Consider the following 23,164-nt stretch of genomic DNA (forward strand, 5'->3'; position numbering starts at 1 on the left):
GCAGAACAGGCTTCTCTAGAAGGCCAGAAGACCCCACGCTGACATCTCACAATCACGGAGAGAAACAACCTATGATCAATAAGGCCAGTGGGACAAGCTACCTTGGAATGTAAGATATGTACTAAAGGCCGCCACATGCCCGGCACCAGCATCTTCTCCTGCCAGCGTTCTCCTTAGAGCATCTGCGGAGTAGCACTAAGGCAGTGAGCGTCTCTGCTCCAGTATCCCTGGACTCTGCTCCAAAGCACACTCACATTTTGGGCTGAGAGCCAGTTCTCTTTCAGAACCCATATAAAGGCATTCCATGCTTCTAAGATTAAATACATTAGGGAGACAATATTCATATTCTACAAGAATAGGTATTGTTCCCCTATTAGAAAGGTCTTTTTAAAATGGAAAGTGAAAGAAAGGGAAAGTTGCTCAGTCATGTCTGACTCTTACGGACCCCATGGACTATACAGTCCATGGAATTCTCCAGGCAAGAATACTGGAGTGGGTAGCCTTTCCCTTCTCCAGGGGATCTTCCCAACCCAGGGATCAAACTCAGGTCTCCACATTACAGGCAGATTCTTTACCAGTTGAGCCACAAGGGAAGGCCATGAATACTGGAGTGGGTAGCTTATCCCTTCTCCAGGGGATCTTCTAGACCCAGGAATCAAACTGGGGTCTCCTGCACTGCAGGTGGATTCTTTACCAACTGAGCTATAAGTGGGGAGCCTTCAAATCATCTGAGTTACAATTAATAAAATAATTTGTTTGGGGCCTATATCCTTCTTGGCACCTCTTCTGTCAGGTCCATACCATTTCTGTCCTTTATTGAGCCCATCTTTGCATGAAATGTTCCCTTGGTATCTCTAGTTGTCTTTAAGAGATCTCTCTAGTCTTTCCCATTCTATTGTTTTCCTCTATTTCTCTGCATTGATTGCGGAGGAAGGCTTTCTTCTCTCTCCTTGCTATTCTTTGGAACTCTGTATTCAAATGGGTATATCTTTCCTTTTCTCCTTCGCTTTTTGTTTTTCTTCTTCTCACAGCTATTTGTAAGACCTCCTCAGGCAGCCATTTTGCTTTTTTGCATTTCTTTTTCTTGGGGATGGTCTTGATCCCTGTCTCCTGTACCATGTCACGAACCTCTGTCCATAGTTTATCAGGCACTCTACCTATCAGATCCAGGCCCTTAAATCTATTTCTCACTTCCACTGTATAATCATAAGGGATTTGATTTAGGTCATACCTGAATGGTCTAGTGGTTTTCCCTGCTTTCTTCAATTTAAGTCTGAATTTGGCAATAAGGAGTTCATGATCTGAGTCACAGTCAGCTGCTGGTCTTGTTTTTGCTGACTGTATAGAGCTTCTCCATTTTTGGTCACAAATAATGTAATCAATCTGATTTCGGTGTTGACCATCTGGTAATGTCCAAGTGTGTACAGTCTTCTCTTGTGTTGTTGGAAGAGGCTGTTTGTTATGACCAGTGAGTTCTCTTGGCAAAACTTTATTAGTCTTTGCCCTGCTTCATTCTGTATTCCAAGGCCAAATTTACCTGTTACTCCAGGTGTTTCTTGACTTCCTACTTTTGCATTCCAGTCCCCTATAATGAAAAGGACATCTTTTTCCAGTGTTAGTTCTAGAAGGTCTTATAGGTCTCCACAGAACTGTCAACTTCAGCTCCTTCAGCATCACTGGTCGGGACATAGACTTGGATTATCATGATATTGAATGGTTTGCCCTGGAAACGAACGTAGATCATTCTGTCGTTTTCGAGATTGCATCCAAATACTGCATTTCAGAGTCTTTGTTGCCTATGATAGCTATTCCATTTCTTCTAAGGGATTCTTGCCCACAGTAGTAGATATAATGGTCATCTGAGTCAAATTCACACATTCCAGTCCATTCCTAGAATGTTGATGTTCACTCTTGCCATCTCCTGTTTGGCAAGAATACACAGATGTACAAAAAAGATCTTCACAACCCAGTGAATCACGATGGTGTGATCACTCACCTAGAGCTAGACATCCTGGAATGTGAAGTGAAGTGGGCCTTAGGAAGCATCACTATGAACAAAGCTAGTGGAGCTGATGGAATTCCAGTTGACCTATTTGAAATCCTAAAAGATGATGCTGTGAAAGTGCTGCATTCAATATGTCAGCAAATTTGGAAAACTCAGTCATGGCCACAGGACTGGAAAAGGTCAGTGTTCATTCCAATCCCAAAGAAAGGCAATGCCAAAGAATGCTCAAACTATCGCACAATTGCACTCATCTCACATGCTAGTAAAGTAATGCTCAAAATTCTCCAAGCCAGGCTTCAGCAATACTTGAACCGTGAACTTCCAGATGTTTAAGCTGGTTTTAGAAAAGGCAGAGGAACCAAAGATCAAATTGCCAACATCTGCTGGATCATCAAAAAAGCAAGAGAGTTCCAAAAAAACATCTATTTCTGCTTTATTGACTATGCCAAAGCCTTTAAATGTGTGGATCACAATAAATAGTGGAAAATTCTGAAAGAGATGGGCATACCAGACCACCTGACTTGCCTCTTGAGAAAACCGTATGCAGATCAGAAAGCAACAGTTAGAACTGGACATGGAACAACAGACTGGTTCCAAATAGGAAAAGGAGTACGTCAAGGCTGTATATTGTCACCCTGCTTATTTAACTTATATGCAAATTACATCATGAGAAAGGTTGGCTGGATGAAGCACAAGCTGGAATCAAGATTCCTGGGAGAAATATCAATAATCTCAAGATACACAGATGACACCACCCTTATGGCAGAAAGTGAAGAACTAAAGAGCCTCTTGAAGAAAGTGAAAGAGGAGAGTGAAAAAGTTGGTTTAAAGCTCAACATTCAGAAAACTAAGATCATGGCATCCGGTCCCATCACTTCATGGCAGATAGATGGGGAAACAGTGGAATCAGTGGCTGACTTTATTTCTGGGGCTTCAAAATCACAGCAGATGGTGACTGCAGCCATGAAATTAAAAGATGCTTACTCCTTGGAAGGAAAGTTATGACCAACCTAGACAGCATATTAAAAAGCAGAGACATTACTTTGCCAACAAAGGTCTGTCTAGTCAAGGCTATGGTTTTTCCAGTGGCCGTGTATGGATGTGAGAGTTGGACTATAAAGAAAGCTGAGTACCAGAGAATTGATGTTTTTGAAATGTGGTGTTGGAAAAAGACTCTGGAGAGTCCCTTGGACTGCAAGGAGATCCAACCAGTCCATCCTAAAGGAAATCAGTCCTGAATATTCACTGGAAGGACTGATGCTGAAGCTGAAACTCCAATACTTTGGCCACCTGATGTGAAGAGCTGACTCATTTGAAAAGACCCTGATGCTGGGGAAGATTGAGGGCAGGAGGAGAAGGGGACGACAGAGGATGAGATGTTTGGATGGCATCACCGACTCAATGGACATGAGTTTGGGTGGGCTCCAGGAGTTGCTGATGGACAGACAGGCGTGGTGTGCTGCAGTTCATGGGGTCACAAAGAGTCGGACACGACTGAGCGACTGAACTGAACTGATCCTTCATATCAAGTGATATATGTGTCTAGATGGATCGTTGTTTAGAAGACCCTGTAAGAGGCAGAGAAGATAGTTCAAATGTACCTGTCCTCTGATCTAGCAGTTCCCACATCTAGAAATTTACCTCAAGAAAATAACCAACCAGGAATGAAAACCTGCTTAATTTAGCACTGCTTACTATGGCAGAATAAACAGAAACTATAGAACCATCAGCAGTAAAGTGGTCAAACACATGGGCTCTCTGAGGCTATGAAAGATACAGGTGTACGTTTCACATGTTGCCATGGGAAGACGTCCCTGACTTGATGGATGAAGATACGGTAGCAGCAGAAGAGCACACAGGTACGTGTGAGCAGAAGAGTGGCGAGGAGGGGAATGGGGGAGAGCGAGACTGAAGGATGTTCCCACCAAACTAAAAGGTTTTAGGAAGTGCAGTCATACAGCAGTTGCAAACCACCTAAAAGTCATTAGTGTTAAGTTATTTCTCAGCTCTTAAATGCGAAGCCCCCTTTTCTGCCTACTTAATAAAAAAAGGTATGTAGGTAGCCTCAAAGAATGAGCCTCATGTGCTGCTCAACACCAGTTTAAATTCACTGACGCAAATATTTCTCAGGCGCCTATACGGCAAGCAGTCTTCTAGGAGCTGCAGGCACAGGGCACCTTGCCTTTGCTCCCCTCCCCGCCCAGCCTTGGTGCAGGCGAAGTAGTTCTGCCAGGAAGCAGGCAGGAGAGAGAGGGTGGGACTGGCCAGCCACACACACTACACAGGAAAAAGTTCGGTAAGAGAGTAAGTTTAAACTGCTGCTTTCTGTGTTTAATTTAATTGTAGTTGCCCTTACCATGAACACGTCTCACCATTAGCTGCTAACAGTAAACCCAAACGTCTCCCAAGGCACCCGCCCTGCAGCCCCATGGCTGTTCCGGCCTTGGCTCCCGGCCAGGGAGCTCTAACCCACATCCACATGCAAGCACGTTAGCAACACTCTCCAGTCTCGTAAGAGGCTTTGTAAGAGGCTAACTGGAAACAAGGCTGTAAGAAAAAGAGAAGGATGTGCCCAAGGGTTCTCACTCAACGGGTATCCAGGGACGTGCTTTGATGTAAGAGCTTGCAGGTGTGGCATCACCTGGCTCTCTCTAGAGCAACAGGGCACACATGTGCAGAATAAGGCAGGAACCCAGGAGCCCCTTCTGCACCCACTCCCTCATTGTGCCTGCCTGTCTGCCTCCTTCCCTTCCTCACACAGTGACCTGCACAAATGAGATGGTTCTCTACCTGCCACCCTAAACCTGCTTTAGAGTCTGTATCTCAATGCTGCAATCTAGCAGCCTCAAGCACTAAATGTACTTAGAGATTTGGATAAAAAATAACATGGACTCCAGAGCCAAGTGGCCAAGATTGAATACCACTTTCCAGCTGCATGAACTCAGACAAAGGAACTGAACCATTTTGTGCCTCAGTTTCTCGTACCCCTAAAGTGGAAATGGTGGTGATGGTTTAGGTCGCCAAGTTGTGTCTGACTTTTATGACCCCATAGACTGCAGCCCACAAGGCTCTCCTGTCCATAGGATTTTTCCATGGCAAGAATGGCAAGAATCCATGGCAAGAATATTGGAGTGAGTTGCCATTTCCTTCTTCAAGGGATCTTCCCGACCCGGGGAATGAACCTATGTCTCCTGCATGGCAGGCAACCTCCAACATGACAGACAGATTCTTTACCACTGAGCCACCTGGGAAGCCCAGAAATAATAATACTTAATTTATAAGGCTTTATGAGGAGTACGGGATTGGAATGAAATAGTAAAGTAATGCTTAAAATTCTCCAAGCCAGGCTTCAGCAATATGTGAACCGTGAACTCCCTGATATTCAAGCTGGTTTTAGAAAAGGCAGAGGAACCAGAGATCAAATTGCCAACATCTGCAAGATCATCGAAAAATCAAGAGAGTTCCAGAAAAATATCTATTTCTGCTTTATTGACTATGCCAAAGCCTTTGACTGTGTGGATCACAAGAAACTGTGGAAAATTCTGAAAGAGATGAGAATACCAGACCACCTGACCTGCCTCTTGAGAAACCTGTCTGCAGGTCAGAAAGCAACAGTTAGAACTGGACATGGAACAACAGACTGGTTCCAAATAGAAAAGGAGTACGTCAAGGCTGTATACTGTCACCCTGCTTATTTAACTTATATGCAGAGAACATCATGAGAAATGCTGGGCTGGAAGAAACACAAGCTGGAATCAAGATTGCCGGGAGAATTATCAATAACCTCAGATATGCTGATAACACCACCCTTATGGCAGAAAGTGAAGAAGAACTAAAGAGCCTCTTGATGAAAATGAAAGAGGAGAGTAAAAAAGTTGGCTTAAAGCTCAACATTCAGAAAACTAAGATCATGGCATCCAGTCCCATCACTTCATGGCAGATAGATGGGAAAATAGTGGAAACAGTAGCTGACTTTATTTTTCTGGGCTCCAAAATCACTGCAGATGGTGACTGCAGCCATGAAATTAAAAGACGCTTACTCCTTGGAAGGAAAATTATGACCAACCTAGAGAGCATATTGAAAACCAGAGACATTACTTTGCCAGCAAAGGTCCATCTAGTCAAGGCTATGGTTTTTCCAGCAGCATGTATGGATGTGAGAGTTGGACTATAAAGAAAAGCTGAGCACAGAAGAATTGATGCTTTTGAACTGTGGTGTTGGAGAAGACTCTTGAGAGTCCCTTGAATTGCATGGAAATCCAACCAGTCCATCCTAAAGGAGATCAGTCTTGGGTGTTCACTGGAAGGACTGATGCTGAAGCTGAAACTCCAATACTTTGGCCACCGGATGGAAAGAGCTGACTCACTGGAGAAGACCCTGATGCTGGGAAAGACTGAGGGCAGGAGGAGAAGGGGACGACAGAGGATGAGATGGTTGGATGGCATCATCGACTCGATGGACACGGGTTTGGGTGGACTCCGGGAGTTGGTCATGGACAGGGAGGCCTGGCGTGCTGCAGTTCATGGGGTCGCAAAGAGTTGGACACGACTAAGCGACTGACCTGAACTGATGAGGAGTATGTACTCCTCATACTCATACACATGGAGAGTATGTGAATATTTATAAAGCATCCAACAGCCTAGCACATATGAAACACTTTATAAATATTAGCTATTGTGGTCAAGTTCCAACTTTTAGATGGTGAAATACTTATACCCTGAATGTGACATAATAGAAGAAATTAAAGAGAACTGGACTTCAAAACTAACACATTCCACCATCCTAACTTTTAGGTGAGTCAGCCAAGAGGGGGCAGCAAGGGCCTTGCTGAAGGCCTGACGATCCATGCTGCCCCCAGTTCTGAAACATGGTCCGTTTCCTCCTGATATCTCCAGCGTAAGGACTCCCGGGCTGTAAAATACACTGGAAAAGCTTCCCTTCTAAAGAACAGTGGGGTTTTTCCCTTTAAAAAAGCATATAAAGCAATGTCCTGTGTATTTTACTTTATTTTTTTTTGTCTTGTGTATTTTAAAAGACTGTTTTCTGAAACCCCAGGCTTTGCTGGTAGCTATCAGGCTTTGATTTGAAGTGTTTGATCTGTCTCTATAAGAGGTTTCTGAGAAGAGTCTCACGGTGCCCTAGAGGAAAACGTACATATCACTGTTTGATTTTGTAGAGGTTGTCATGTAAGAACATATTTTTGTTTCTAACAAAGAGAAATGAAGTTTAGACAACATCCAGGAAATGATATACTTATTGGGAGAAGGCAATTTGGTCAGAAGCATTATATGATATTTGGCTTCTGTTAAAGTTTCCCTGAACATAGATTCCCTATGCTAAGGAACCTAGTTTCTGTACGATACAGGAATACTGTGCAATCTGTACTTAACACATGCTTTAAAATGCCACACGAAACATAAGCTAGGCATCCCCCACCTTACGCATGCCCACCCTACTCTGAGGCTTCCTGTGTTTGTAGGGGCACCGCGTCAGCCAAGTGTGTGATCGCTAGTGTGGGTGTCACCAAGGAGTCCCTGCTCGCTCTCTCCTGTTCATCAGTAAACATGCCTGCCTGGCCCCTGCCCTCTGCTGCCTGCACCATCATTTCCTCTTGGTGTCATCCTTGCCATCCTCTGGCCAGGGACGAGAAGAACCCTTCTAAAGTCCAAAACAAAGGAGTCTAGTAGCTGCTTAAAACCCACAGGGGCTCCCTGCTCCCGAGTCAGACAGCGCGTTGCGCTGTCCTCAGTCCCTACAGCTGCCCCTGTCATTGCCGAGGGGCGGCCCCTTGCAGGACATATTTCCACACAGCCCATGGTCAGGCCTGTGCGGGGCTGGTCAGCAGTGCTCGGGGCCCTGCTGGGCCTCTCAGCCACTTACCGAGCGAAGACAGTGCCGCTGCCTCCCGGGAAGGTGTAGGGGTGCTGCTTCCTGAACACGTGTCCCACGCGGCTGCAGGGAATGATCTCCAGGCTGCCGCCACACTGCCACACGCGGAACGAGATCTCTGAGGTGGGGAAGACACGGGTGACTGAGGGCCTGGGCTGCCCACGGGTGTGGATACCCACCCTACCTCCAGGGCCTGAGGCAATGGCAACAGGGAGGACCCTTTCCCAGTGGGGGGAATGTCCCCTGGGGGGACATCTGACACTGGTCTCTAGACTCCAGGGCACAATCAAGGAACTATGTGTATGGTGGGATGCAAGTGCATATCAAATCATCCTGCTGTATACCTTAAATATATACAATTTTAAATTGTCAGTGAAACCTCAATAAAGATGGAGAAAAAAAAAGATTGAATGAAATATCCTAAAGATTGAATGATGGTGTCTGCACAGCAGTGGTATTATACAGACAATATAAAGCAGTGTAGATATAGTGAATAATTTATGCCCAACAAACTACCCACACTGGGACATTTACTATCTTAGATTTTACCACTGAGCAGAATGTCACCAAATTCCTTGTTTTCATGAAAGAAGTCTATTCCAAATTTTAAAGAAAGTAAGAGCACACTTGAAATATTTTTCAGATTTAGACTAGAAACCCTAGGACAAGAGTGACTCCCCGACCCACTGTGGACAAAAGACTCCTGGCAGCAAACCAGGCATCCCTGTAACATCACCAACACTGTGGATGAGGCTCGGCCCAGAACGCCTCTCTGACTGGTTCTCCACAATGGAGAACTCCACAATTACTATGCCTCCTAAGGATCCAAGTTAGAAAAGGCAACCAACAGTGCACGAACATCCATGATCAAGAGGCATGAAATGCCCACATCAGCCCTAATGCAGATCTAAGAGGCAACTGTGTACACCACCTTCCTCTAAAACTCAAGTGCCTAGAGCATCCGCCTGCACCTGAGCTTCCTCCACCCAGGACAAAAACAATGTCTCCCCTTAAATCGCAAAACTTATCTCATCCCTGGGCAGCAGCAGGTGTCCAGCCAGCCGGCCAAGTCCAGTGACCAATGACGCCAGAAGAACAGCCGACTCAGCACCTGAGCAAGCAGGCGCGGGTCATGAGACGTGCACACACAGGCAGCCCAGAGCACCACGCTTGGGAGCAGCCTGGACACAGGGAGCCGGCCGGGCTCCCGTCCTGATCGCCAGCCACTCTGAGCAGGGGCGTGACTGAACTCGAGAAATAGGTTACACGGGAAAATCAAGATATGATATGATGGAGGGTTAGACTTCGTTTTTCTGAAAGGCTTCCTGAAGTTGGTGTGAAAGGGTGTTTGCTCAGCATCACTCTGCACCCCTGACAACATGCGGGGGAATGAGACAGAATGGCACACATAGTCACTGCTGCCAGCGCGGACGGCTCAGAGCCAGGGGCTTCCCGCGGAACTCAAGGCCTCGTGTGGCAGCAGGTGCCCAGGCTGTGGCCAAAGGCATGTGACACCCACGTGAGAGGAGGGCAGCAGGAATCTCTGCTGGGGCCAGTGAGTGGAAGCCCCAAACACCTCCCTGTGTAGCAGTTTGGGGATTTTAATGACCACATCCCTCATCATATTAGAAATGTGTGGTCATAACCACCAAGCCTACACAGTGTTGAACAAAACTTGACTAGGAGGCTCTCTGTATCTAAGGAGATAAGATTCAAAGATATAGTTGCCTACCTGGAAAATTCAAAACTGGGGGCCACAAAGACTCCCTGGCTCCTGTATGGGTAGCCTGTTAAACCAGTAAGGGAGCCATTCAGAGACCTGGTGGGAGAGTTTTAAGGCCACGAGCAACTACAGCTATGTTCAACTGATTTCACTGGGCTCCAACGAGGGATGATCGATTACTCAGGAAAACATGGTGGCTTTTTAATTAGGCAGTTTGTGTCTGTATCTTGGCTCTACTAACAATAAGCTCGAGACCTCAAGCAAGACCTCAGTCCCTTCCAGAAAGCATGAAACGAGATGATGCCCTGGGGGTGGTCAGCATCCTTCCTAAGGCTGTGGGGATGGGCTGAAAAGGACAAATCCTAAGGAGTCTAACCCCCACATCTCACAGAGGCCAGAGCTAGCATTCTTTGTCCTTTTTATTTACTTAAAAAAAAATTTTTTTTTTTCCTTTTTTGGCCACCACACAAGGCTTGTGGGATCTTAGTTTCCCAACCAGACATTGAACCTGGTGCCACAGCAATGAAAGTGCTGAGTCCTAACCACTGGACCACCGGGGAATTCTCTCTGTTTTTTTTTAACTGCTTTAATTAGATTTACACTGTAGGTCAGGAAATCTGGGAGCACTAGTAGATTCGGTGGGGCATCCCAAGAGGGGCTGTTTGGATTTGACTCGGGCATCACCACTCCCTGACTCTCCTAATAGGTACCCACATCAGCCCTCAGGCTGGACAACCACTGTGGGTGTGCACGCAGCACCCAGAAAATCAAGTCTGAGCGGTGCCAAGATGAGAGAAAGACTCACTGCAAGCTCTTCCTGCTGAAACTCTGTGCCTCTTTAATCCTGATGCAAGAAGACCCTCCAGAGTGGCCGTGTCTGAGCCCGCCACGGGAGGAGGTGCCACAGTGCCAGCAGCACCCAGACCACATGACCTCAGACCTTCTTTCCCATCCACCACGCGCCACCCCACCTGAGCCCCTGGAGCCCTTCTAGGGAACCTCGCACACGGCCCAGGAACTTAAACACACAAACCAAACCAACAGTAAACCAGGTAGCAGGAGAGAGTATCTCCCCTCCCGCTGGCCTCCGGGTACAGTCTCCTCTGACATTTAAATCAATACTCTTTCTACATTCTGATGCTTTAAAAGGCTGGCTGCCTCCGTCCACCTTAACCTCATGGCACACAGCAAACCCCGAGTGGTGATCCTGGCTGGCTGGGCTGCCCCAGGGGTGCCAGCAGGGCAAAGGTGACAGAACTCTCTCCAAGAGATTAACAATCCTTCTGAAGCCTTCTGTGCTCAGATTTCAATCAAGCCCTGCCTCCTTGTCAGTGTATCATTAAAAAAATTCAAAAGGCATCTGACTCAGGTCCTTCCTCCGGGTGTAGTTACTGAATCTAAAGAAGCTTTCAAAATCTACCAAGGTGATAACCTCTCTCCACAAATGAGACATTATCACTAACATTGATATCATAAAATGAGAGGAAAACAACAGGCTTGTCTAACCTAGTTTTTTCTTTTAAACAAACAAAAAAATCAAAGTCTCTGTTATAAGTAAAAACTACTACAAGCAATAACAGCATCCTTCTTTGCTCCTTCTACCCAGGCGAGAAAGTAATTTGGCAGCACTCAAAGGTGAGGAGACTCAGCTCAAAAACTTCAAGTGAAACAAACAAAACCCCCTGAACAAAAAAACTAACATAACTCTTGTCCTTCTATATTTATGCAGTAAATATGATGCAACTACCAATAAAGACCAAACTCTATACAATGTAATTGTCCCTAATCATTGGTAAAAATGATTTGTATGAAAAAAAAAAAAAAAAAGATTTGTATGCACTACAAACAAAAACAAAATAGAACCGTCCCTGCCACGTGATTATAGTTCAGCCAGTCTAACAGGCTTCGCTGGGACTCATTTTCCACCCTATGTGTCAAAAATGAGTCTTAGAGCCTGAAGTGTTCCCCCAATTTTTGTCAGTCTGTTTTCCAAACTCCTGAATTCAGATGACATTAAAAACTATGGAATTTCCTTCAAAGACTCTGTATCTAGCATCCTACCCTCTTAAGGAAACACATTCTAATGCCCAACCCAAGACACTTTTGAGAGTAAAAAGGGTGCTATTTATACTTTATAAGGGGACTGATTATGTCTGCTACACGGTTACTTTAATGTCTCTACAAACCTTTTCCAACTGGCACCTCCACACTACAAACTCTCACTCAATAATTTCTCCAAAACTTCCACTTTTCATTTCTACTCCTTGGTTGGCAGGAAAAGACCATGGTTTTAGCAGAATTGGGAACAGTTTGGTGTCCAAAGACACAAGGCTCATACATACCCAGGTTTTCTCCTCCCCACACATCCATCATCATGTCATACTTCCCCAGCTCTTCAAAATAGAACTTATCCATCACGAACAACCCTCCAGCAATCATAGGGGTTCTACAGAGGCAGAGAGGGTAGACGAGAAGAGAGGTCGAAGGTCAAGGTTAGATCACCAGCACTCTATTGCCAAGGTCAAGCCTGAAAACCAGACTTCAAAGCAACAGCACAGCCTGGCCCTTAGCTCAGAGCTCTAGGGGCCCCTCTCAACTTGACCCCTGCTGGCTTCAGTGCCCTGCTCAGATGCTTCCAAGTGCGAGGGGCTGCAGGGAGCCTCCCTACATGAGAGCAGCTGCTGGGCTGGGACGCTTGCTAGTGTGCCCCAGGATAGTACTCGGCTTTTTCTGTGCCAGGTTCCTTGGAGGATTACAAACAATAACAGGCTTAAAGTACCCAGTGCACACAGGAAACACCCGATGATACTAGCTACCCTTATTCTTATCCTCATCACAGGACAGCTTCTTCCTCTGTTGGAGGAACCATCATCATCTCGTTTCCTCTCAGCCTGGGGACAGGCCAACAGCAGAGCCCCAGCCCTGTCTCCATGGAGTCACTGTGAGAAGTCCAGGCCCCACGCTGCTGGAGCTCCCTGCTGACGGGGGACAAACGCTACAATGTAGACACTGACAGTGTCCGCAGGGACCCCTGAGCTAGGTGTTCCCAGACAGGCATCCCCACCACGCCTGGGGACCCCACCCAGCTGGCAGTGATACAGGTGTCTCCTCTATTTGCACAGAGGAGGGCAGAATCTGGTGGATAAGGGGGCCTGACTGGCAGCAGTGGGGCTCACCCTGACTGTCCACCTCTGCCCAGACCTTGAGGGCAGCCTGAGACCCCATCCTTGTGGAAAATGCTGTACATTATCAGCAAAAAGGATGTCAAATTGGCAGATTTGATATACTTAAGTACAAGAAAATAAATCTCAAAGTACTTTATTCTACAAGCTGTTGGCAGAGATTCTCCCTTGAGTGAAGATGAGGGCAAGTGAGGGTGTGGCTGCAGACAAGAGCGCGACTAGATCCCAAGGGAACATGAGGCTGGAGCCTGACGTCTCACCTGTGACCTCAGAGAAGGGAACCTGAAGGACACCTGGCACTTACTTTATGGGAGCGACGGGGTTCCCCTGCCGGGACCGTCTCTGCTCAGGGGTCATGTAATCCCATTTGAACACCAAGTTCCAGTCAAAACCTGCGGGTCACAGAAGAGAAAAGAAACACAGGATGCTGTAGGCACGGGCTGCCTGCTGCTGGTACTTCCGTCCCTGGTCGTTTAAAGATATCTGGTATTTGGATGGATTCACTGAAAACCAAAGGAAAAACAGAGGTGACGCAGAGGGAAGAGGGAGAGACTGTGGGGTAGAGTGGGACAGGGAGACCAGAGGGGTGGGCACACACTGAAATCCTTCCCCATGAAGCTTATCTAACACAGAAACTGTGGGGCAGTTTTTCCTAAAACCAAAAAGTGTAAGTGTGAAATAAGGCAAGTGGAGTCTGTGAGGTAATATCCAAGGGCTGTAAGGAGGTGAGAAAGAAGAGTGATGGATTAAAAAATCTGCCAGGCACCCCCTCACAAGGTCCCAGGGGAGGAGAGAAAGGGCAGAGAGGGATGAGAGTACGGGTTCCTGGGCTGCAAACTTGGTCCCTTCAGTCTCTCCTGATTGCAGCTGAGCCACATGAGGTGGGATTTCACCAAATCCTCTCGGAATGGACCTGGCCCAGCCCTGGGGCAGCATGGGGCTGCACCCATGCAGGTCACCTCACCATCCACACCTGCTCCACCATAAGCAGGTGCTGCAGGAGGAGAGCCCGTCACAGCTCAGCTCCTGCACATTCTTGAGGGGTAAGACAAACTGGACAGTCACACCGAGGGTGACAGTGACAGCCAAGGGCTTGAACTGGAAAGCCCCAAACACGCTCACCATTTCCTAAGCATCTCTGGAATCTTGTCTCGCAACCTAAGTGGCTCCTCCCAGCACGACTGCCCCCAGTTGAGGCACTGGGTGGGAGCCGCCCAATCACGGCCCTGGCCTCCTCCAGCCACCCCGAGTGGCTGCACTATCGTCACCCCTTTCCTCAGGCAGGGATGCTGAGGGGCAGAGGGGACATGGCCTGCCCGTGACAACGCGGCCTGAAAGAGGCACCAGGGCCCAGGGCTCCCCGGCGGGGCCCAGTGTTCCGCTTTCTGAGGTTCCTTCCAATGTCTCAGTTTTACTGTCTCCTTTGTTTACTGTCGGTTGACCCTCAGTTGTGTGTCTGTCTGGAATAGTCCATCTTCTAATCAGTTCAAAACGTTAGAGATGGAAAAGAAGCCCCTCAGCTTACATAAAGAAACTGGGGTGCTGGGCCGTTAGAAGAAGAGTTCACTCATCTGGGGTGCAGAAGAATCCAGAGTGAATAAATCGCAGACACGGAAGGCAAAGGTTCTGACGTCTCTTTGGTTTCTCTCTTTACAGTAGGCTTTGCTGAGTTCTTGGCTCTTAGCTGAGTTCTGAGAGGACAGGCTGCCAACCAGCTGAGTTTCAGAACTTGAAGCATTTACCACTGGGCTGTGCAGGAGCCTGCATGCCCCAGGTCACCCCACAGACAGTCCTGGGGTCACAGGAGAGCCTGCGGGCCCCAGGTCACCCCACAGACAGTCCTGGGGTCACAGGAGAGCCTGCGGGCCCCAGGTCACCCCACAGACAGTCCTGGGGTCACAAGAGAGCCTGTGGGCCCCAGGTCACCCCCATAGACAGCCCTGGGTCACAGGAGAGCCTGCAGGCCCCAGGTCACCCCACAGACAGTCCTGGGTCACAGGAGAGCCTGCGGGACCCAGGTCACCCCATAGACACACAGTCCTGGGTCACAGGGACAATAGGGTTGGCTCCTCAGGGTCAGCTAGCATGAGGCCTGTGTACCCATCAGCTTTGTGAAGCTCCTCATGAAAACAGCAGCTTTCCAGGTGGAGTCCAGGGGCCCCTGGAGTCCTCAGGTCCTTTCTGGAGGTCTGTGATACTGAAACTCCTTTCATATTTATATTAAGGCTTTACAGGCCCCTTTCGATCTCATTTTTCCAAAATGCAGGAAGGAGTTTTCCGGAAGCTTCAGGATAGGAGGCGTCAGCGCACATGGGCAGCACAGGTGTGCCTGCATCACTCCCTGTTCTCACCGTCAGCCTTACTTTCTAACACAGCTCATCAGTACAGCCCACGTGAACGAAGCTCTTTGGGGCCTTCAATAATTTTCAGGATGGTAAGGACCGCCAACGCAGGAGCCACAGGAGACATGGGTTCGAGCCTTGGGTCGGGAATATCCTTTGGAGGAGGAAATGGCAACCCACTCCAGTATTCTTGCGAGGGTAATCCCACTGACAAAGGAGCCTAGAAGGCTGCAGTCCATGGGGTCTTGAAGAGTCAGACACGACTGAGCACAACAAAGACAAGATTAGACACCTCACTATGGCGCTTTGTGGAGGGTGGGTTTTACCGGTCACACTCAAGACGTAAGGGCCCTTGGGAAACGAGTGGCATCATTCAGACAAAACGGTTCCCAGAAGGAGGCGGGACATGGGTGGCTAGTGGGGAAGGGGGGCTGACAGTCAGGCCACGGGAAGGATGGGCCGTGCAGGCCTGGAGGCCCAGAAATCAGGGCAGAGCCAGGCGGATGGGTTTCTAGCAGGAGATGGAGGCTATGAGGGGATGGTGGGGTGTCGAGGACAGACCCCGTCAGCCTGGCATCTGTCCACCGGCTCCCATGGGGATGGCTCTGTACACCAAGCCACACGTCCCTGCAGCCATGTAAGCCCAGCAGATAAGGATCGGAACTGTGGAGGCAGTCTCAGGGAGCCCAGGCTGCTTCTGTCCCCTTATGAGCCCTGTGGCTTGAGCACAGGCGCGCTCTTGGTGGGGACCTGCAGGCCCACATGCAGGTGCTATCACTGCCCCTGACCTGAAATGGAGCAGCGCTGAGCTGCACACAGGCTGGGCCCCAAGTAGCACCTACCGCCTTTTAAGTCCGCAGACGCGCCCACGTACTGAAAGTTGTCCATGTTGATGACATCAATGATGGGGGACACGACACGGGTCCTGTCCTGAAATGCAGGGGAGGCAAGAGCAGGTGTCAGGACCAACCAGGACCTGCATGGGGGAGGCCTGAATGTCAGTGCCCAGAGGGAGATCCCCACCCCCAACGCCTGCCGCCCCTCGCCCTGGAGTTTGCCCCCTGGCTTGGCACCCGCAGCCCTGCGCTGTGCTGGAGGTCAGGGGCATAGAGCACGCGGCCCCAGAGGAGGTGCCAGGGGGTGTGGGGTAGCCCCGCACATGTTCACTGGTGGAGAACCACTATCCCCTGGGACTGTTCCTGGTTTTGTCTTATTTCCCTAACAGCCAAGAACAAATGTCAATTTTTATTAACCCCAAAGAAGAAATTAAGAGTGGCTGATAGCATCTCAGCAAGCATTAGCATGAGACTATGTTGTGGGGATTACAACACATCATTTGAGTTATTTCGTTTGAGTTATTTCATGTTTCATGATTTGTTGCTTATCTGCATTCCTGGCTACGGTACAAAAAGAATGACTTGTTCCTTTAATATTTCTCTAGCACTTTCATTACATTTGCTTTACTGTCCCAAAGAACCTCTTTCTTAGTAGGAAGAAAAGAAAGTCAATAAAACAAGGAGATGGCAACAGAGATATCACAAGAGGCTGAACATAACAGTAACACTAGAGATAGCGTTTCTAGGAGGCAAAGGTGAGCAGTCCCCGCTCACCTAACGGCCTCATGCGTCCCTGTGTGGCTGGGGCTGCCCCTGCCCACCAGCCGCAGCCCAGGTCTCAGGGTGGCAAGGCCAGGCTGGGGGCCCTGTGGCCTCTGTCCTCAGCGCTCTACCTGCTTTGAGCTCAGAATCGGTGCAAAGCTTCGGGCGGGAAAGGAAGACCCTCCGAAGGGGAGGGCTGTCTTAGACGATCCAGACTCTCAGCAGCCTCTGCTCACCCTCCCCTGTACCTGCCAAGCGGTTTTCCCCAGTTGACAGATTCCCCCAGTGGACAAAATTGCCCCCGAGGCCCGTCCCAGCCCGCACCCTCACCTCAGCCACCCTCTCCAGGAGGGGCTCCAGCCAGCGCTCGTTGCACTCGCAGTGGCTGTCCAGGAAGGTCAGCACCTTGGCCTGCGCCGCGTCGGCCCCCCGCACCCGCGACCTCATCAGGCCTGTGGAGCGACAGCAAAAGCGCGTCAGGGGAGAAACCGAGCGAGCCCAGCATCTGCACCTCCTCACGCAGCCCCCTCTCCGGCACAGACTTTACCACAGCATTTGCAGAGGGATCGATACAGCCTTGAGGTCACCCAGGTAAGGACTTTTTTTTTAAAGCTCACTGGATGACTGAGGAAACAACTTGAAAAACTGCCTTCTGAGGAAGGCTTTTGCATAATTGGAGTCTTTACCAAGCAACTGAAATGTGCAACTTCTGAAACTACTTTCACAACAACAGAGTTTCCAATTAACTAGGGTAAGGAATGTGTCACCCAGACACTTCAAGTGCTAATGGAGCCAATTTTAATGGCAGTGATTTAATAATAATAGTGTTGTCAATGTCTTTGTCTTCAAAGACTTATCACAAGCCAAATTAACATAAATGATAAAGCCCAGTTGTCTGACTTTTACACAAAATTAGTTATACTATTTGGTCACATTAAAACATTATATACTTGTGATCTGCTAATAATATACACCTTTTATTATCACACAAAGTCTTCTCATACATAGTATGTTCATCACTATATGGTGTGGTCATAACTGGCTTATGCTAGGCTTCGTACATGGAGACAATGAGAATATTCACAACCAGTGAGGACAGCACAGTGCTGTGTGTTCTTTATACAGCACAGTGGTCAAAAAGGGTTTTCAATGATTCTTAAAGACCTGCATGCTAGAGGAGGAAGAACAGGCAAACAATTTCTGGGTCTGCTATTATGAAGTAGCTTGTAATAGGCAAACCACGTTCCAGAGAACAAGTATAAACTCTGAGCAAAATGGAAAATCCAATTTGGGAAAGGGCTCGAGTAGCCAAGGGCAGGCAGAAACTAGAGGGCATTCAACCCCTAAATGAAGAAAATTAGGGATTTCCCTGGTGGTCTAATGGTTAAGAATCCATCTTCCAATGCAGGGGATCTGGGTTTGATCCTTGACTGGGGAAAGATCCCACACAGTGGGGACAACCAAGTCCATGTACACAGCGGGAGAAGTGCATGTGCTGAGACTAGAGAGAAGCCCTGCGAGCCGTAACTAGAGAAAGCCTGAGGGCCAGAGTGAAGGCCAGTGTAGCCAAGTTTATTATTAAAATCACACAGAGTGAGAGCGCTCTTTACATGGGATCTCCCCCCAGTGGTACTCTCCAACCCACTGCAATGGAGCTGTTTGGGGCTGAACTGTCAGAGGGTAGAGTCTGGGGTTTCTAGAGCGGCTGAAACAGAAGGAGGAGATCCTGGGAGGGATCTGGTGATCCCTGAAATCCTTGGCAGACTCCTGACCTGCAGGCACAGAGGAGACCTTGAAGAGTCCATGAAGAGAAACAATCAGAAGACAGAAAGAACAAAGATTTCTGCTGGACTCGAGCTTTGGCACTCGAGTTCTGCCAAGTTAGAAGGGTTTGGTAAACACCTCAGTTCTACAGAAACTCCAGCAGGGACACATTAGGAACATAGATTGTCTCAGGAATAAGGGTTTCACCTAAGATATACTCATCCAAATGAAGTATAACGACAAACCTACCCAGATTCAAGGTCATAAACTAGTCATTTAATTAACCAGATATAACAAAGATCATTCTCTAGAGAAAGGTAACAGAATCTAGTGTCTCTACTACATATCATTCACCATTTCCAACATAAAATTAAAAAATTAGCAGACATGAGAAGAGAAAAATGTATTCCATATTCAAGAGAAAAAAAATCAATAGAAACATCCTGAAATGATTCAAATGTTGAAATCAACAGATGAGATTTTAAAGATGCTATTATAATAACTCTATCCAAGAACTCCAAGGAAATGATTGGAATGAGCAACCATGGGGAATCTCAGCAGAGAAATGAAAACTACAAGAATTAAATGGATATTCCTGAACTGAAAACTGCAACTGTCTGAAATAAAAAATTGACTGACTGGGCTGAATAGTCGATTAACCATATCAGTGAATTTGAAAATGGATTAATAAAAACTGATCTATCTGGTGAATACAGAGAATAATACTGAAAGAGGAAAAAAAGATGAAGCAACCTATGGACAATATCAAGTGGTGTAACACACAGGTGCACTTAGAGGCCAAGAATGAGGCATGAAACAATATGTAAAGAAACAAAAGGCCAAAGATTTCCCGAATTCAGTGAACACTTCAACTTACAAATTCAAAGGGATCAGGAAATCTGCAGCAGGATAAATGAAAGGCAAATCAAATATAACCAGGTCACAGTCAAACTGCTAAAAACCAAAGATAAAGAGACAGTCTGGAAATCAGCGAGAAGAAATACCCTGCAGCAGATGAGGAATCAGCAACACGGATGCCTACACATAAGCAGAGAGACAGAGGCCAGGGACAGTGGGGCGGCGTGTTCACAGTGCTGGAAGGCAGACGAACGGTCAGCTCAGACGCCTACACGTGAGCAGAGAGACAGAGGCCAGGGACAGTGGGGCTGTGTGTTCACAGGGCTGGAAGGCAGACAAACGGTCAGCTTAGATCCCTACACCTAAGCAGAGAGACAGAGGCCAGAGACACTGGGGCTGTGTGTTCACAGGGCTGGAAGGCAGACGAACGGTCAGCTCAGACGCCTACACCTAAGCAGAGAGACAGAGGCCAGAGACATTGGGGCTGTGTGTTCACAGGGCTGGAAGGCAGATCAACGGTCAGCTCAGAATTCTACTCAGAGAATACACTCTTCACTAACAAAGGAAAAAGAAAGACTTTTCAGACAAAGAGAAAGTGAGAGATTTTATTTCCTACAAGAAAAATGAAGTTTTAAAGGTTCTCTGGGCTGAAGGGAAATGACATTAGACAGAAAGCTGAATCTATGGAAAGAAATGAAGATACTAGAATCAAAAAATGCAAGGATAAATTTTACAGTCCATTTATATATTCTAATTTCTTTATAAGATAACATTATTTTAAAGCAAGCATTTTAACACTGTTATTTTGGGGTTTAAACCATATCATAACAACAAATGAAGGAAATATATGATAACAACAATATTCAGGACAAGGAATAGAAATGGAATTAATTGTTGCAAGGTTTTACATAAAGTTGTAATTGACTCTAAATAGACTGTTACAAGTTAAAAATGTATGTTGTAACACTCAGAGCAACCAGGATAAGAAGTATATAGCTAAAAAGCTACAAAAAATATGAAAATGGAACACTAAAATAAACAAAAATTACTTCAAACTACATTACCAAGCTATAGTAATCAAAACAGTATGGCCTTGGCATAAAAATAAGTATACAGGTCAATGAGACAGAATGGAGAGCCCAGAAATAAACACACACACACACACGGCTATTAATTTACAACAAAGGAACTAAGAACACATACGGAGAAAGGATAATCTCTTTAATAAACGGCGTCAGGAAACTGGACAGCCACATGCAAAAGAAAGAAACTGGACCCCTATCTTACATCATACACAAAAATCAACTCAAAATGGATTAAAGGTCTGAAAATTAAGGCTTGAAACCATAAAACTTCTAGAAGAAAATATAGGCAAGCTTCTTAACATTCAGTTCAGTTCAGTTGCTCAGTCATGTCCGACTCTTTGCGACCCCATGAACTGCAGCACCCCAGGCCTCCCTGTCCATCACCAACTCCTGGAGTTCATTCAAACTCATGTCCATCAAGTGGTGGCAATAATCTTATTTTAAATTTGACACCAAAGCAAAGGCAGCAAAAGCAAAAAATAAACAATGGGATTACATCAAACTAAAAAGCTTCTCCAGAGCACGTACACACACACAAACTACTCATAAAATGAGAAGGCAACCTATAGAACGAGAAAAAGTATCTGGAAATCACACAGCTGATAAGAGATTAGTGTCCAAAATATATAAAGAACTCACACAACTCAATACCCAAAACAAAAACAAGATAATCTGATTAAAAATGGCCAGAGGAATTGAAAAGACATTTTCCCAATGAAGACATATAAATGGACAGCAGGTACATGAAAAGGTGCTCAACATAGAGGGGATTATAATCATAATTGTAATTATATAATTATAATCAAATTTTATCATAGAATTATATAATCACATAACTCATATCATATAATTATATGATATATATTTTATGATATTCATATCATATAATCATAATTTTATCATATATAATCATAATTATAATCATCAGGGGATTCAAACCAAAACACCTCACACTTCACAGAATGTCTGTATCAAAAAGACAAGCAATATCAATTGCTGGTAAGGACGTGGAGAAAAGGGAACCCTTGTGCACTGTTTGTAGCCATGTAGATATGTGTATTCACTGTGGAAAACAGTACGGACAGTCTTCAAAAATTAAAAGTAGAACTACCGTATGAGCTAGCAATTCCAAGGAAATAAGAATCACTACATGCATCCCCATACTTGCTGCAGCATTATTTACTACAGCCAAGTCACTGAAGCAAACTCAGTGTCCACTGACAGACGAATGGATAAAGAAAACGTCACACACACACACACACACACACACACACACACACGCACTGCCGCCTGCAGCAACAGTATGGATGGATCTTGAGGGCATAATGCTACATGAAATAAGTCAAACAGAGAAAAAGACAAATACTCAGTGAGCTCACTAATATGGAAATCTAAAAAAGCTCACCCAAAGATAAAGAGAGCAAGTGATGGTTGCTGGAGGGAGGGGATGGGTGAACGTGGTCAAAAAGTACACATTTCCAGTTAGTGAGATAGAAGTTCTGGGCACGTGATGTACAGTGTGGCGACCATAGTTAATAATACTGTATTGTTTATTTGAAAGTTGCTTTGAGAGGTAGATCCTGAAAGTTCTCATCACAGGAAAAAGAACTTGTAGCTGTGTGAGGTGATGGGTGTTAACTAAGCTTACTGTGGTGATCACTTCACAATACATACGTATATCAAATCACTATATTGTATACCTCAAATGAATACAATATTTTATGTCAATTATATATATCAATAACCTGGAAAAAATCAACTAATCAGGCAGGACAGTAGGAACAAGAAGCACAGGGACAAATTGAGAACCTGGCTTATGAGCATGGTTTTGGCCCCACTGCTGTCATTAAACAGCTGGATGATCTTGGAAAAGCAACTTAACTTCCTTCAACTTTAATGTTTCCATCTGTACAACAACAACTAGGTTTTCAAACTTTCAAAATACATCAGTATTATCAAAATGCAGATGTCCAGGCCCCACCCCTAGACAACTAAAAATTCTAATTCAATTGTGGGTAGCATCAAGGAATGGTCTACTTTTAGGTTCCCTAGGTGATTATAATCAATAGCCAGGTAAGGAACGCTGTCACAATTAACTCCCAGCACTAAACGACCCAAGGTTGCTCCTTCACTATAAGATTTCAAGCAATTGGCTTGCTCTGTCGTCTAGCAGCATTGCTATGAACACTTCTGTATATGTTCAACTATATGGGATACACACACACAGGCACACACACACTTGGGTGTGTATTTTTTGACGCAACTATCTCATTCCTCATGTGTTCCACATAGGTCTATCACAATCTGGCTTCCCACAGCTGCTCCTCTTCATTCCTTCCCAAAACAAGGTGGGTTCCCCTCCACATGAACTGCCTAACTTGAAGCAAATGGCAAGTTTCTTTTAGAAACACTGCTTTTGATTTCTAAGCAGGTTAAGGGCACTCTGATAAGGCTAGCATGCGGTTTGCCAGTTACAACAGCCAACATGAAAGATAATTTCTTTTCTTTTTTTTTCCTCATCATCTTTTCCCCCATGCCAGAGGACACTTTGGTTTTGAATTCAACAAGTTATTATGTAACTTCTCTGGGGGCAAGGACAGTGAAAGATTTTGGTTTACTCAAAGCTTGGGGGACAGATATAAGTCCGGCAAACAGTTGGCTTAGGGGCAAGGCTGACCCCATTGTTTATGTATCTTGAACATCTGGATTGGAGATCT

The 23,164-nt window shown here is 46.2% G+C and overlaps 1 protein-coding gene across 1 annotated transcript in view; it reads right to left on the reverse strand.

Moving 5' to 3' along the window:
• GALNT2 (polypeptide N-acetylgalactosaminyltransferase 2) overlaps window positions 1-23,164 on the reverse strand; it is a 179,133-nt gene that overhangs the window by 13,306 nt on the left and 142,663 nt on the right. Inside the window, exons 7-11 of the mRNA XM_068981629.1 lie at window positions 17,071-17,192; window positions 15,985-16,072; window positions 13,105-13,192; window positions 11,961-12,064; window positions 7,887-8,013 (exon numbers count right to left, since the gene is read on the reverse strand). Coding sequence (XP_068837730.1) covers window positions 7,887-8,013; window positions 11,961-12,064; window positions 13,105-13,192; window positions 15,985-16,072; window positions 17,071-17,192 — 529 coding nt within the window. The remainder of the gene's footprint in view (window positions 1-7,886; window positions 8,014-11,960; window positions 12,065-13,104; window positions 13,193-15,984; window positions 16,073-17,070; window positions 17,193-23,164) is intronic.

This window comes from Capricornis sumatraensis, chromosome 10 (genome assembly GCF_032405125.1).
Source record: "Capricornis sumatraensis isolate serow.1 chromosome 10, serow.2, whole genome shotgun sequence".
Classification (NCBI taxonomy): Eukaryota; Metazoa; Chordata; class Mammalia; order Artiodactyla; family Bovidae; genus Capricornis; species Capricornis sumatraensis.